This window comes from Humulus lupulus, chromosome 4 (genome assembly GCF_963169125.1).
Source record: "Humulus lupulus chromosome 4, drHumLupu1.1, whole genome shotgun sequence".
NCBI classification, from domain to species: Eukaryota; Viridiplantae; Streptophyta; class Magnoliopsida; order Rosales; family Cannabaceae; genus Humulus; species Humulus lupulus.
This window is the reverse complement of record NC_084796.1, coordinates 137,087,529-137,104,661: the sequence shown is the minus strand read 5'-3', so window position 1 is coordinate 137,104,661 and position 17,133 is coordinate 137,087,529. Positions and strand designations below refer to the sequence as shown.

General features: G+C 36.1%; 1 protein-coding gene across 1 annotated transcript; it reads left to right on the top strand.

Annotated features, from left to right (window-relative positions):
- Positions 1 to 682: 682 nt before the first annotated feature.
- On the top strand, positions 683 to 16,137 carry LOC133830827 (G patch domain-containing protein TGH). Its single transcript, XM_062260906.1, has 16 exons — positions 683 to 1,175; positions 1,685 to 1,775; positions 1,875 to 1,969; positions 3,099 to 3,202; positions 3,573 to 3,634; positions 3,720 to 3,794; positions 4,446 to 4,597; positions 11,377 to 11,452; positions 11,533 to 11,619; positions 11,772 to 11,849; positions 12,149 to 12,281; positions 12,552 to 13,047; positions 13,249 to 13,533; positions 13,641 to 13,763; positions 14,277 to 14,489; positions 15,064 to 16,137. The coding sequence occupies exons 1-16, from the start codon at positions 1,041 to 1,043 to the stop codon at positions 15,793 to 15,795; spliced, it is 2,937 nt and encodes a 978-aa protein (XP_062116890.1). The 5' UTR covers positions 683 to 1,040; the 3' UTR covers positions 15,796 to 16,137.
- The last annotated feature ends 996 nt before the right edge of the window (positions 16,138 to 17,133 follow it).

Genomic DNA, 17,133 nt, shown 5'->3' with positions numbered 1-17,133 from the left:
CCTGAGAAGGTCATAGGTGTGACCCCGACATCATACCCGACAAGTGGGGGAGGTACGAACCCGAACGAAGAGTGGAGACACTTCCTGAGCGCCCCTGACCACATACTAGGGCCGACACTATGGCCTTCTACACCACTACTTCCTACACCATTACTCTGGCAATGTACCTATGTACGTTCTGGTCCCCTGGGACCACCATGTATCAGGGGTCATTAGAACCCAACTATAAATATACCTCCATCCCTCAGAGTAAGGGGTTGAGAAATTTTTGTAACCCTAGATCGTTAAAAGAGAAATACACGAGTTTTCCTCCATTGCTTTTCTGCAACTTTTGTCCATGTTCTTCTAAGTTCACTTAAGTTTTCCAACCTAAGCTCGTTGACGACCGTCAACAATAATGATTAAGTAATTACTTAGAATTACACCGAATACCCAATACCAATTACAACGACTTTTCAAAGGAGAATTGCTAAGAGGCACCACTAGTGTCCAACATCACAAGTAGGTGACATACCGCTATTGGTGTAATCCAATATTGAGTCCCACTTATTTGAATTTAATAAGCATTATGAGGTACCGCTAACCAATTATGGGGTGTCAGCTCGTATTTGCACCCCTAAGGTGTTAAATAATAACATTATTTCCAAGGGCATGCTACCATAAGTCCTATGGAGCAATTGGAAAAAAAGAAGAATTATAGTGCCATCAGCTCCGGCTGGAGCAGTTGGAAAAAAAGAAGAATTATAGTGCCATCAGCTCCGGCTGGAGCAGTTGGAAAAAAAGAAGAATTATAGTGCCATCAGCTACGTGCCTCAGTTCTAACAAATATTTTTATACATACAAATACAGTAGTTTACTCTGAAATATAATCTTGTCGTGTTTCTACCCCTACCGGACGAGGACTCATTTATAAGAATTGCTTCACTCATTTGAAACCCTAATTTCATCATCTTCATCTTCGAATTCAACAGGGCTCTTTGCTTTCTCTTTCAATCCATTTGATTTATTAACAATTTAAATCAATAAATTAGTTCTAGAAAATGGATTCGGACGAAGAAGACTACGTATTCTATGGAACACCGATTGAGCGTGAGGAAGATGTCACCACTCGTAAGAAGAAAGCCGTAGCTGAGGCCTCTGGTCAGCTACGAACCCTCCCTTCATGGAAGCAAGAGGTATTTTATTTATTTATTTATTTATTTTTTTTGGGGGGGGGGGGGGGGGGGTTTAGTTTTTTTCCCGAGAAATGGAGAGAAAGTGATAGGGAATGATGGGTTTCTGTTCTGTGATCATTTAAGTTTTAGTGAAGATGTAGCTAAGAAATCATTCTCAACCACTATAGCGTAGTACGCTTCACTGGAGTTTCATGTTTGTTTGGGCAAATGATACAATAAATGTTCATAGTAGAAAATTGAATGTGAAATGGAATATTTTGGAGGAGAGGCTGTAGATGGAGATGATTTTGTTACGCTACTAACTATGGGTAACCATTGTTTTTTATGGAACATAGCTGCATATGACAAGTATAGGGAACACTCAGTTTGGATGCGAATTTGATTGATCTTAGCATCACTTGTTGCAAAATATCCTATTATTTTCATGAGAGAAAGCTGATATTTGGTCAATACCGCTCTGTTTAAAAGAGTATAATGGTTTACTTATTCTTACATTTTAACGTGGGCAGGTCAGAGATGAAGAAGGAAGAAGAAGATTTCATGGAGCTTTTACAGGGGGGTATTCTGCAGGTTATTACAACACAGTGGGATCGAAAGAGGGTATATTTTGACCTTACTTTGAGTTCGAATAAGAATGTGCCGTTTTTTTCCTGAGAAATGTGTTCATAATTACTGAGATCATGTTAAAAAAAATATCAGGATGGACGCCGCAGACATTTGTATCTTCGCGGAAGAGCAGGGCTGAAGTCAAAAAACAGAGCATTTTCAATTTTTTAGATGAAGATGAGAGATCTGTATGTTTATCCGTGTATTTAGATTATTAAGCTTTGATCAAAACTGCTTCAATTCATATCTTTAAATTTAGTAAACATGGTGCATGGTTTTGAACTTTGGAGTCTTGATCTAAATTATTTCAATTTTTCTTGCGTCTTAAAATGATGTTAATAACAGGGTAAAAGCTAGCAAGTGGAAAATTACTTATCACAGATGTCTTTTTTCAAATTAAAATGAAGGTTAATTAGCAAGATTTGGGTAGTACAAATATATTTACGCAGACAATGCGAAGTAATTATTTTGGAGCATGGACAATTCTCCTTGTTTCTCTAAATTTTATGAATTAGACCAAAATTTGGGTAACTTTTGGTTGATTAATGATATTTCTTCTTTATGGTTTTTTTTTTAATGAAAAAAAGAGAGAATATAATCATACAGCACAATGTTTTCTCAACACTTAGAACCCATGTGGTAAATATATGTGTGAATGGAAACACACTGAGTAAAGGTGTCATTTGAGTTATTAATTTTAAATTATGGAATCTTCCCCTAAATTGTGATTTGATCTAGAGAAGTGGAGACAAATAATAGAAAAGGGTAAATTTTATACTTATCTGTTTGAATGCTTCATTGTATAGAGGAATAAAAAAAGGATTAAGCCACTATCTCAATAATCAGCAATCAAATGCTCCCATGCTGTGCTTGTGTGTACTGCCAAAAAGAGGAAAGATTTTAGAAATTGAAAGCTGTAACCTTTCTGTCTCTACAATTTTGATGCTAGCTCAAGTGGTATGTGGGTGAGTATGTGAGTGATCAGGTTCAAATCCTGTAAATGACTTTCTGATAATATATTGTGAAAAGGCATTAATTGGACAAGAGTTAGTTGTACCTCTTATCTTCGCATCTATTCTGCACTTTTTTTTTTAAATTATTATTATTATTATTATTATTATTATTATTATTATTATTATATATTGTCTATTTCAACACAAATTTAGCCAAAACAATGTGAAGGTGTTATTTCTTTTCTTAAAGGAGACTGAATTTTTTATAAAAGCATATTATAGTAGAAATGTAGATCTCTACTTTATTACTTTTAATATTTGAAATCAAGTATGTCTGATAATTGTCCGTCATATTTCATTCTAGGAATTGGAAGGTCAGTCATTGGGAACATCCTCACAGTTTGATACATTTGGATTTACAGCTGCAGAACTTGCTCGCCAACAAGTTGAGAAAGAGCAACAACAAAGGTTAGTGTTTATCTGATTGCTGATTTATATGTTAGTGGCTTAATCACTTCCACTAACGAGATTAATTACACATTGTGTATAAATAGTGTGTGAAATTTGACTGTGTCTCAATCATTATTCTTTTTTCCTTTTGGTGAACTGGGTGCATTTGAGCAATTTCTTTTAGTTGTATTTAAGTATTTTTATTGTTGTTTTTTTACTTGATCTTGTTAAGTCTGTTCAAGTCTGTAATAAAATGCTTGCTTTTTACTCGATTTTCATTTATCTGTTTGAAAATGTTCATACGTAGCTTTTATTTTTTTTCTTGATATTATTGTCCTGTATAGATTTGCCATCATGATAAACTTTCTGGCTTGCTTATGTTTTGCAGGCCATCAGCTATTCCTGGACCTGTGCCAGATGAAATTGTTCTTCCAGCCACAGAGTCCATAGGTTTATTTCATGTAGTTATATTAATGGTTATGCAAAATAATGAATGCAAATTGTGATTTGTTTTGTTCCCTTTTCTTTCAATCAGGTATAAAGTTGCTGCTGAAGATGGGGTGGAGGCGTGGACGTTCAATCAAGGATTCCCATGCTAATTCTGTTTACGGTATGTTGTGCAATCAATTCCTCTCCAAGATTTCTTACAGAAAAAATATATGTTCCTTCTTGTTTGCTATCTCGCAGAGTCAGTATATTATAACTTGCAGACTTGTAATTGTAAATGGTTAAGTGCGATGTTGTAATTGTTCTGTCAAAAAATAATTGTCATTTCTCTTATTGTATATTTATTTTTGTCAGGAGTGCTTGGATTGCTTTTCCTCATATTCTGATTCCAACACGTACAAGAAACATTATTGTATATATTTGTCTTTTTGAAATACTAGTGCACCATGCATGTGAAAGGACGTCTCATAATTGCATGGTTTTTAAGTTACATAAGACCCCCAAAGCAAGAATGGTTTTTGGGCTTAGACTGGACGCATGTGTCCTTGGGACTGTAGGTACTTGTAGGGATATGATTAGAATTGATATTCTTGTGGTGATATGGTGAAGTTGTGCTATACTTTCGTAATTGAAGGATAAGCTTCAACAAATAAGAGATAGTTTAAAAATTGTGTGCCTAAACTAGTTTCCAAATCTTGCCTAGAAATAAGGTCAAACCAAATAAGTTAAATGTTTTCCTTGTATTTCAATTTATTTAAAATTAAACCAAATTGGTATCACTCTGTTTTTTTTTTTTTTTGTAATATACATGCAGATGCCCGTAGGGAAGCAAGGAAAGCTTTTTTAGCATTTTCTTATGATGATGCAAAAGCACAGGTTGCTCACTCCGAATCTATTCAGGATGACCTTGAAAACTATATTGAGCAGCCTGCTGGTGATATTGTTCTCTCTTCTCAGGGCACTCATGTAAGAATTTTCTTTGTATATAGAAATAATAGCTTTCTTCTTGATACAATATTGGAATCTGTAGTTTGTGTGAATAATACTTCTAATCTGATTTTATTGATGAATAGTATGGCCTATATATAGGCCGAATACAAAGAGCTAGACAATATATAAAGAAAAAATACAACCTAAACTTAGCTGTCAATTACAACCTAAAATTAGTTGTACAAAATGTATTTACAATGATATTTCTACACTCCCCCTCAAGCTGAGTTGTATATGTTATACAAACCCAGCTTGGAATTAAATTCTTCAAAACTTGTTCTTGGCAGGGCCTTTGTTAGGATGTTGGTAACTGTTTCTTTGTAGGAATGTAGTTGAGCTCAATGATCTTTGAATTCACCTTCTCAAAAAATGAAGTGTCTGCCTATTTCATCATGTTTAGTTCTATCGTGGTGAATCGGATTTTTAGCAATGTTAATTGCTGCTTGACTATCATTGTACATTTTAAAGGATTCGGGAGAGTCAAACCTCAATTTATTCATGAGCCTTTTGATCCACATCCCTTCACAAATACCTAAGGCCAAAGCACAATATTCTGACTCTGCACTACTCCTTGAGACAACAGACTGCTTTTTACTACGCCAAGTAACTAAATTACCCCATACATAGGTGCAATAACCACTAGTGATCGTTTGTCGGTCAACTCTCCAGCCCAACTAGAGTCCGTGTAAACTTCTAAGTTTCGGTTGTTGTGTTTTTTGAAGTGCAAACCAAGACCTGGTGTCATTTTTAGATACCTTAGAATACGATACACTGCTTCCAAGTACTACTCATAAGGACTGTGCATATGTTGACTAACAACGTTGGCAGGGAAGGAGATATCAGGTCTGGTATGAGAGAGATAGATTAGCTTTCCTACTAATCTTTGATAGCTCTCCTTCTCTACTGAAGTTGAATCCTCTCTTCGATTAACTTTCAAGTTTGGATCCATGGAAGTGTTAACCGGCTTGCTCCCAATCATTCCAGTTTCCTTTAGAAGATCGAGGATATACTTTCGCTGAGATATAACAATTCCTTCTTTCGATCGGGCTACTTCCATACCAAGAAAGTATTTGAGGGTTCCTAGATCTTTGATTTCAAATTTGGAGGGAAGAAGTCTTTTGAGATCTAAAATTTCTCCTAAGTCATCTCCAGTTAAGATTATATCATCCACATAGACAATGAGAATTACTAGCTTCCCAATCGAAGAGAACTTGAAAAATAGAGTATGATCAGCCTGGCTTTGAGTATATCCATGTTTGACAACTAACTTTGCAAATTTGTCAAACCATGCCCGAGGTGACTGTTTCAAGCCATAAAGAGAGTTGAGAAGTTTGCACACTAATCGACCACTGGATTGTTTCATCCCTGGTGGAATTTCCATATAGACTTCTTCGAGATCCCTATTCAAAAAAGCATTCTTTACATCCAACTGATATAAAGGCCAGTCACAATTTACAGCAAGTGATAATAAAACTCAAACTGTATTAAGTTTGGCGACGGGAGCAAAGGTCTCCTGATAGTCAACACCATATGATTAAGTGAATTCCTTGGCAACTAATCGAGCCTTGAATCTGTTGATACTCCCATCTGAATTATATTTGACCATGAAAATCCACTTGCAACCAACTGTTCGTTTTCCTTGAGGTAACTCAGTGAGAACCCAAGTACCATTTTTCTGAAGAGCATTCATTTCTTCATCGACTGCTGTCTTCTATTTAGGATCTTTCAAGGCTTCATAAATGTTTGTGGGAATCTGAATAAGATCAAGAGAAGAGACAAAAGCTCGGTATATAGGTGTTAGTTTCCCATAAGCAACATATTTTTCAGTGGGGTGATTGGTACAAGTTCTAACTGTTAACTCAAGATATGTTTCCAAGAGGGGGGGGGGGGAATTGGAAATTTAAACTAATTTCGGAAATTTAAAACTTAATATGCCAAATTATGCAATAAATCAAATTTATCAAGTAAAAACAAATAATATGACAATCAAATAGATATAGCAAATAATCAAACTTGTAATGTAAAGAGTTTAAGGTTAAGAAATTGCAAACTCTCGAATTTTACAAGGTTCGGTAGAACTAAGCCACCTACGTCCTTGGTCTTCAAAGCTATAGACCTAGCTTTGAGTTCCACTATCGAGCCAAGTTAACGGGCTTGACTAACCCTTACAACCGGGAATTTTTCACCAAGGTATTTCCAAACCTCTTACAATAGTTTTCCACCACCAAGGACTATCAACCTCTTTTTCGGGTTGTTGAAGTGCCAATCTCGCTCTAACCGGGTTGTTTACAAAACTGGTGCCAACCTCACCTCAATTACAATATGGGAAGTGTTTGATATTACAAGCAAAAATCACTCTAGAAGTATGATGATACAATGAGAAACCTAGAGTGATTAGCAAGCACACTTAGAAGAAATAAATACAAATTTTGGCTCAAGTGTGTGAATATGTGTTTGAATGATTTAAACTTTGGGAGCTCTTTGAAATCAATGGATTATGTTTGATATATGTAATAAATGCTCAGCGAACTCCTAATTTTGAGTGAAAAACGAGTTTATATAGAGTTTGGGAAAAAACTAGCCGTTTATAGCCGTTGGGGGTTACTTTTTGAAGCTTCCTGCCGCGAACCGGAAGTCCGGATGGGGAACTGGAATTCCGGTCTGGGAGCAACCGGAATTCCGGATGGCAGGCAGTGAGCAAAAGTTCAAAATATGCCTATTTTCCCGTTTTTCAATTCTTTATAACTTTTAGCTCGTTTATCCGATTTCAAAAATTCCAATTGCGTTACGACCGTATCGGGATGTATTTTCTTAAAAGTGAATTTAGGATGTCTAGTTCTCATTTTGAAAAATCACCATTTTTAGCACGTGAATGAGCCAAATTTTATACTTATGACTTAAAGTAAACTTGCAATCACTTTACAAGACTAAGAAATGAAATTAAACCTTTATCTTGAGTTTCTTGAGTCTTGAAATCCATTTCGGGTCATTTCCGGAAAATTTGGTAAAATAACCATTTTGCCCTTGGTCATAAGTTTGACTTTGAATTGCTAATTCACTTTGGTTTTTGCGACAAAATCAACAAATCATTAGTAACAAATAATAATCAAATATTTGTTAATCATCAAAACAAGGAGACTTAAGAGTTTGGGTCAACACTAACACCCTTCCAATGAGCAATAAGTAGGTCGAGATCATCAATAGTAGGAGAAACTAACTCATGAGTCACAGAATCCTTACCTTCATGATTTTTGAGGTTGAGAGGGATTTGATGAGTGTTTGAGCAGTTCTTGTCTATCATGTTGACCTCTATATTTCCAACTTTTCTCCTGCTATAAACACGAAGTTTTTTGTTACCTATATCAAATTGTGCTTGAGTTTGAGGTGCTGGTAAGTTTGAAGGAGTGTTTGGATTGACTATTGAGAAGGACGGGTTGGATGTGTTTTCTAGATTGATATCTGGTTGGATAGGAAAAGAAGGTAAGGAAGGACCAGTTGATTGATCTGGTTGGATAGAAAAAGAAGGTAATGAAACACCAGTTGATTGATCTAGCTGGATAGGCAAAGAGGGCAAAGGACAAAGACTGAGCACTTTGATGTTTGTGTGTCACAACATTGGGTTGAGGAAATGCAGCTTGATGATCCTGAAGAGCTTCCCAAAGCTGATATTCCTGTGAATACTCCCCCTGAATACCAGATTTGGGAAAGAAAGATTGATGTTCAAAAAAGGTGACATCCATAGTGTTATAGATTCTTTTTGTAAATGGGGAGTAACATTTGTACCCTTTTTGAGTGTTGGAATACATGATGAAGAGGCACTTGTGAGATTTTGGATCAAGTTTTATTCTTTTGTGATCATAAATATGGACAAAAGCTGTACATCCGAAGACTTTAAATGGAAGATCGGAGGAGAAGGCGGAGATATGAGGGAATGTTGCAAGTAACAGATTTCTAGGAGCTTTGAATTGTAGTACATGGCTAGGCATACGATTGATGAGATAGGTGGCTCTGAGTAAGGCTTCTCTGCAAAACTGTTTAGGAACATGATATGAAAACATGATAGATCTAGAAACTTCAAGAAGATGTCTGTTTTTCCGTTCAGCCACTCCATTTTGTTGCGGAGTATCAACACATTAACTAATGTGAACAATACCTTGATCTAACAAGTATGGACCAAGAATGGAGTTAAAATATTTCTTTCCATTATGGATTTGGATTTTGTAGTGAAATTGATTTTGAATCATGGAATGGAAAATTTTGAAAATAGAAGCAGTTTCGGATTTTTCTTTCATAAAGAATGTCCATGTTGTCCTAGTATGATCATCAATAAAGGATACAAACCATCTAGATCCATTAATATTTGTTACTCGTGAGAGTCCCAAATATCACTATGAAAAAGGTTGTGAAGGTTTGTAAGGAAGACTGGGATAAGAGTTTCTAATATGTTTAGCAAGTTGACATACTTCACAATGAAATAATTTTGGTATTTTGTGGACAAATAACTGAGGAAATAGTTTTTCAAGATAACCAAAATTTGGATGTCCTAGTCGAAAATGCCACGGCATGACAAGATTTTCATTCGAAACAGACACAGAATTGAAAACAGAATCTAAATTGGAATGGTTACCACAACTGGATTTGTGACCTTGTTTACTTTTAGGAGAATCCTTGAGAATGTAGAGCTCATCATGCATTTCAGCACTGCCAGTCACCTTCTCCGAGCCCTCCACCTGAAATTCACAAAGATTTGGATAGAATTTAGTGACACAATTCAAATCTCGAGTAAGTTTGCTTATTGAAAGAAGATTGCAATTTAGTTTAGGGACAAATAGAATAGATGAAAAGGGAAAGTCATTTGATAATGTTACATAGCCAGTCCCTATCACTTTTGAAAGAGAACCATCGGCAATTCTGACGGTGTGGGATTCAGCACATGGTTTGATGGTGCTAAAAACTTGTAAATCACTCGTCATGTGGTCAAAAGCCCTTGAATCAACAATCCAAGTACCTTTGTTGGAGGTTGCAGTAAATGTGTGAGATGTAGAACTTTGATGACACATTATGCTGACATTTGCCTCGGTTGAAGATGGATTTGGCTGCTGCATACACTGCCCAAGAGGTGTTGGAGTTGCATTGATTTTGTCCTTTGAGAAGTGGCTAACTTCCAGGTCTTGAAAATAGATGACTTTATGAGAGGAAATGGTGACAAGAGTAGCTGATTGAGGAGTGGGTTTGGCTGATTGGAGAAGTTGAGGAGTAACCATTGATTTGAGAAGTTGATATTTTTTAGATTGACTTTTAGATGAGGAGTTGGCTGTAACAGCCATTGATAAGAACTTTTGAGTGAAAAAAAATGGACTGGAATAAGCTTATGAGGGTGTTAGATCAAAAAAGAAAAAAATATTATTCAGTAAAGATAGAGGCTAACACTAAAAAGATCTTGGATTGAATTTTTTTGTGATGAAATCGTGAAAGCATCGGGAAATGCAACAGGGAGTGCTGAGGAAGACGTCGCCGAAAAAAGCTCGCTGTCGGGGTGCTGCACGCGCCATGCGCGCGTGGGAGATGGGCCGTAGATGGAGGCGGCGTGTGAGGCTCACCCGCGGCTCTGCTGGGTGCCGAACTTCAAGGTTTTGCCAACCGGAGATGCAGGAAGCTTCTTGTGTAAAAGGTGAGAGTAGAAGATTGCCCTAAAATAATATTTTAAGGTTGAGCTCAAAAGTGTAAAACCTTAATTTTTTTTTTACTGAAAAGAGGGCAGAAAAAAATTTGGAAAGATTTTCCAATTTTTAGACTACTAATGCTCTGATTCCATGTAGTTTTGTGTGAATAATACTTCTAATCTGATTTTATTGATGAATAGTATGGTCTATATATTAGCGAAATACAAAAAGCTAGACAATATATAAGGAAAAAATACAACCTAAACTTAGCTGTCAATTACAACCTAAAATTAGTTGTACAAAATGTATTAACAATGATATTTCTACAGAATCCCTTTACAAAGAAATGAGGATGAGCATTCTGTATCATGCTATTCTTAGAATTTTAGTTTCTAATTAATGGTCTTTTTATAGTAGGTCCATTTTTGTTAGTGTGCAAATAGTTGCCTAGAATGTGGGGAATTGGAGTCATCAGGGCTTGTATTCCATTGGAAAACTAAGCATGGGAAATTTCAAGTGCTTTTGATCATATAATAGAACTTCAAGATATTCTTTTCATTTGCGTAATTTACCGAAATATTTGCGGGTAAAAGTATTATTCAATTGTAATCTTATGTGCCCCACTCTTAATCATTATGATGCTTGAAGATTTGGACTATTTGTGAGCGGAGACATTTTTTAGTTTTGCTCTATTTTTTCCCCAATAAATTACCACTCATTATAGAAAAAAATCATATGCTTTAGCAGTTTAATTTGATGGTTTGTATGGTTCTTAGATAGTGATTTCCACATTAGTTCTCAAAATATCCATGGGCCATTTGTTATGAGAGTTCAAAGTTCTGATTAATGAGAATTTAAAGAAGGAAAATATGCATAGATGGAAACTTGTATAATTTTGTTTGGTTCTGACATGAGAATTTTAAGGATGATTCATGTGTATAATATTATTAGAAGTAGTCACACATTGCAAGGATACCAGAAGGAAACATAATAGCCTTATGTAGGATTGAGGTTACTCCACTTGGTGCTAATTGGTTTTAAGTTGGAACCCCAATCATTCTCTAAAAGATCATTTCTTGTCCATTATTGCAGGTCTGTGCACTGACCCCAAAGCAGGACTTGCATGGCTTAGGTTTTGATCCTTATAAGAATGCCCCTGAATTTAGAGGTATGTGTTTCTTCAAGCAATTAGGTTTGGGTATTCAGTTATATAGTGATGAATTGATTTATTTTCTTTATAATCTCCAGAAAGGAAAAGATTGCGCACATCTGGAAACAGGGATCCTGAGTACAGGAAAGCTCTTTCAGGGAAAAACAGTCTCTTTGGTTTCAAGTGTAAGATCCGTTATTTAATCAATTGGCATGTCTTCGTTTGACGATCATTTATAGATTTATATACAGATGATAAGCACCTATACATCAATTTTTGTTTTGATGGCTTCAATTTTTAAATGCAATGGTATAATACGAAGTTTATTATTCACCAGCAGGAAAGGTTGCCCCTGGTTTTGGTATTGGAGCTCTTGAAGAACTTGATGCTGAAGATGAAGATGTCTTTGCCTCTGGTTTGTATCAACCTTTCACTCATCTTAGATAATATTCATTTTCTACAGTCCTATTTTTATTTTACTAATCAAGAGATGTGGGTAAGGAGCAAAGGGAGGTACACATGTTTATAGCAGACAGGATTCAAAATGTTTTCATGGGAATAGAACTGTCTAAAATAGTACTAAATATTGGACTGGCCTTGTATATTCCAATCCTTTGCCCTTTGTGCCATCCTATTTCATGTATTTTCTTGTTCTTTTGGATGCCTAGTTATTTATTTATCCATTGACACTTGCTCTGCATTATGACTTCGAAGAGACTTACGTTCAAGAAATAGATGAACCATCAACAAAATTGATGGTGGACACTAAACGAAAGTTGATTACAAATGAGAGAGGTGTTCTGCCTGGATTTAGAGTTGCAGCAAATGCTGACTACCTGCCTGAAAGGTAAAAATTGTTGTATTTTCAAGATGTTTATGTGTCAAGACATTGTTTTCTTAAGAATAATTAAGTTGGAATATTTATGAACTTTATTTTCCCTTCTTCATGGTAAGCAACAAATCATTCGGTCGTTAGGGTAATTAATACGAGGAGAGCTTTCTGAATTAATGAGTTTTAAGTAAATGATTATGGTGATATGCCTATGCTTCAGTTCTCTATTGCTTTTATGTCTCTAGGACTGTTATGTTAACTACTACTATGTAAAATGTTTCTCAGATTTGATCCTCCTCTTGTTCCTAAGGATTTTGTACCCCACCATAAATTTGATGGGCCTCTTGAGACTGATAACAAGGTTCCTGATACTGGTCAGCCAGAAGTTTCTCCTCCCGAGGATAGCAATTTGAAACTCTTGATTGATGGAGTTGCAACTTTAGTGGCTAGGTGTGGTAAACTTTTTGAGGATCTATCCAGAGAGAAAAATCAATCGAATCCATTGTTCAGTTTTCTTCTTGGAGGAAATGGCCATGATTATTACAAAAGGAAGCTGTGGGAGGCGAGGCAGAAGCGAGATGATCAGAAAAAGCATCAATTGGATGGAAAAGTATCTTCAAGCACACAGAAGCTGACAGCAGAGAGCCGTGGAAAAATCTTAGGAGAGAGGCCTTTGGAGCGAAGCTCCAATGATGCGAGTCCATCTGTTGCTGTTGCTTCCTCAAATTCCGTTAATCTGCAGTACAATCTTTCTGATACATTTACCACTCCTGCATCGTTTGTGAGTTGCATTTCCTCTTTCTTTTTGGACTCTTATATATTCTAGACTTTGATAATTCGACTTTTATATATTCTAGACTTTGATAATTCTCCCCTTTTATTTTCTCAGCTCATTTCTTTGTAATGATTGCATAGATAGTTCCTGTATCTTCTTCAAAAGACTCATGTATGTGTCCATTTTTTATTATTGTATTGAGAGCAGAGCGAACTTCCACAAGCTGTGAAACCCTTCAAAGATGATCCAGCAAAGCAAGAAAGATTTGAGCAATTTCTCAAGGAAAAGTACCAAGGTGGGCTAAGAACTACCCAGTATGCTGGAGCTATTAATATGTCTGAAGCAACACGTGCGCGTGAGAGGTTGGACTTTGAGGCTGCAGCTGAGGCAATAGAGAAGGGAACTTTGGGTAAAGAAACCAAGATGTCTGCACAACATATTACAGGTTATTTGGCTACTGGAGGGATGCGGTTTACTCCTGGTGGGTTGGAGGTATGTTTCTGGTGTTTTCTGTTTTTTTTTTCTTTTTTGAGTTGAAATATTTAGTTTAAAATTTGCAGCTTTGATCTCAGTTGTTTCCTTGAAATTGTTGGAAGCAGAAAGCTGAAGACACTCATGCTGAAATAACAAAGGAAATATACCCAGAAAGGGAAGAATATCAATGGCGCCCTTCACCTATTTTATGCAAACGCTTTGATCTTATTGATCCCCACATTGGGAAGGTACTTAATTGTTTTTTTTCCTTCTCAGTCCTGTCTCCTGATCTTTATTAAAACCAATATGCAGAAACCTCTCTTAGGCAACTTGATTAAAACATAAATGGTCTTTCTCTATCTATATTATTTTTCATCTTTTCTTGGATTGGGTCCTCCTGCAAAACCCTAGAATATTTGTAATCATATTATCCTTTCTTGATTGCTTTTGATCATAATTTTTTTTATAAAAGGAAATAGTATAAATTATTTGGAGTTCAATCCCCAATTGTTACAGTGTTTATGGAATGATCTCCATATAACTATTTGAATTTTCTCCTCCCCTTTCCAGAAAAAATAACCATTTGTAGTACTCAGTGATCTTTCGTTCTTGTTTTTTTCTTCTACCAATATGTTGAGATAAAAGTTGTAATTGTTTGGCAAAAGGATATTAAAAAAAAAGAAAGAAAGAAGGGCAATAGCTTCATTTTGAATTTTCTTTCTTCAACATAATAATATCTTAAAAATGTTTTCTTTTCGCAGCCACCTCCAGCTCCTCGTACGCGTAGCAAGATGGATACTCTTATTTTCACAGCTGATTCTGTCAAATCTAAAAATGTGGAAGGAACTACAACAGAAAATAGAGATCCATATGCTATACATCAATCTGATGTTCAAGGAATAAGCATGGCTGACAAGGAAATAGAAGATGAGGTAGTAGTTGAAAATGTTGAGAGGCCAGTTGACCTATATAAGGTAATATTAGAAATTGTGAGCCTTAGAGATGCAATGCTGTTTATTGCATTTGTTGCAACTTTGTTTTCCCTCTGAAATTTGGCAATTTGCAAGGTGTTTTACAATGTACGTATATATGAAAAAGTACAAAAAAAATTTGGTGAGCTTCCCCCTGGCCTTGTTCTCTCTCTCATGTCACCACAGCTTTTCAAGTACTTCCAGCCTCATTTACTTCGGATGCATTGTTATAGCAAGTTTCTTGATTTTATTTTACTTTAATTTTAAATCTCAGATTATGCACCCCGATTGGCAGAAGTTTTTCTGAATGACTTTTAAATCTCATGTCACTCATCCTTTGCATTTTCTGTTGGCATCTAACTTTGATTCAGTAAAAAACTTCCATTTTTGGTAAACAAGAGTGCATCCGCATGTTATGTACTGTAAAAAAAACATTAAAAAATGTTTTATTTTATTCTGCTATGTCCAAAGGTTTTAGTCCCAAGCTCTCTTGAAACGCCATGACTGGTGTTTCATCCTTGGGTTCTTGTTCTATATGTATGATATAGACTCTTAAACAATCTTCATACCTATGCAGGCCATCTTTTCTGATGATTCAGAAGATGAAGAGGACAATACCCCTAGTCTAAATAAAGTGGATCATCCAGAAAAGAAGGTGGAAGCAGCCAATACAGCATTAAGCCGTTTGATGGCAGGTGACTTTTTGGAATCCTTGGGTAAAGAACTAGGTCTAGAGGTTCCGCCCGATCCACTCTACTCAACAGACAAAGCTGGGGCGTCTGTTTCCCAGAAAGTAGATGAGAATTCAGGGAATGACAAGGTTCTGCACTTTCAAGCTAAGCCTCCTACAAACACTAACGTTACAAGTGATCATATGGTTTCACATGACAAGAAAGCTGAAATATTTCATGGTGACTCAACCAAGAGCAGTAGACTGCCTGAGATTAGCTCTTCTAAAAGTAAAAATGATAAAGTGAATCCAAAAAAGATTCTTCAAGAGGATAGGAAAGTTAAAGTGGGGCACCGAAGTGCAAGTACCACTTCATTATCAGAAGATGAAAGGGGTAGAAGACACTCTAGGCGACACCGGAATAGAAACAGTGATTCAGATGGTGATTCGGCCAGTGATCATCGGAGCCGTCACCGTTCTAGATCAAAAAGGAGGAAAGAATCTTCTCGAGAAAATAGTCGCAGCAGCCGAAAGCATTCCAAACACCATGGCCATAGAAGCAAGGCCTCTCCAAGTAGATCTCATTATGCCAGTGAGGAGCGCTCAGAATCCAAGAGGGAGAAACATAAAAGGAGTTGAACATGATTTTAAGTTTTATTGAATTTGCATGAACCATCCATGAAGATCTGTCTACACAAGGAAATGAGATTGAATCTCAAGTGTGAGCATATGCAGGTTAAAGTAATCGGGAAGATTTTTTTGAATAAAATTTTAGTTGCTTGGACCTTGAAGGGAGGATAATTCCCAATCTTTAAAACTAAACTCTTGAAAGAAGGGAGATGCCCACGTGTGTGTACACCTGAAAAGTATCCGATAATCTAATTCTGTACTTAAAAGAAAAGAAAAAAGAAACTCAATACAGTTGCATTTTTGATCTAATGTTGTATGGGCTTCTTTTAATAAAGTACTTTCTATGCTAAATAGTATGTCCTAATACCAAACTAAACATTTTCCTTTTACCAAAAATACTCACCTCATTATATCAAGAACACCATCTCTCTCTTCTCTCTCTCATGAATGAGAGCCAAATTTCATTATGAAATCGTTGTAAGCTATTTTCATTGTCTCTGTAAAGATCTTAATATCAAAGGCAATATCCATTTTGAAGGATTTTGGAGGAGAAAAATCATGTGTAAGAAAATTGTTCATTTTTTGTGTTAGTATTGTTTGTTTACTTTTTTTTTTTGGCTATTTCGAACAGATTTGAGCCTATATTGGTATGCCTTTTGAGTTTGTTAGAGAGATTTCGTGAACTGCGTTTTCTGTAACATTTTTGCTCAATAATATGTAGAAGACATTTATATTATGAGCTCGATGCTGCTTGATAGTGGCTCGATGATAGCTCGATAGGTATAGCATTTATTTCTTGATGGTGCTCGATAGTAACTCGACAGGGTTTTGATTGGACCCTAGACTATTTGGTTTAGTAGTTTATTTATACGTACTGGATGGGAGCTTGATAGGGGCTCAATAATAGGCAGATGGTGTAAGTTTTGTTAAGATCTCAATTGTGGCTTGATAGGGGTGCTTGATTATTGCTCGATGGGGGCTCAATGAAATTTTCGGTTAGGGTCATTCAGTGAAAAAACTCGTTGCTCGATACAGGTTTTATTGAGGCTCGATAGGAGCTCGATATAGGTTCGATTACAGCTCGATAGATTTCTTTTTAAAACCTAAAAACAACTTCGACATCTGCAACGACACATGAAAACGATTAGTAAGAAAACAGAACCGGGCAAAAATTGTAAAAATTTCACAGCAAAATTGAGTTAAACATTGTCATCGAGCAACCATCGAGCCTATCGAGCTACACCATAACCCTATCGAGAAAAACACATGATCTGTCTACATAAATAACCATCGAGCATGCATTGAGCTACAATCAAGCCTATCAAGCAACATTATCCCTAAAACTAT

What these genes read in the sequence shown, in the direction of transcription:
- LOC133830827 (XM_062260906.1), top strand. Translation starts at nt 1,041, where the DNA reads ATGGATTCGGACGAAGAAGACTACGTATTCTATGGAACACCGATTGAG. An exon ending in GAGAAAGAGCAACAACAAAG is followed by an intron (nt 3,203 to 3,572) that starts GTTAGTGTTTAT and finishes TATGTTTTGCAG; the next exon opens with GCCATCAGCTATTCCTGGAC. An exon ending in TGAAGATGTCTTTGCCTCTG is followed by an intron (nt 11,850 to 12,148) that starts GTTTGTATCAAC and finishes ATGACTTCGAAG; the next exon opens with AGACTTACGTTCAAGAAATA.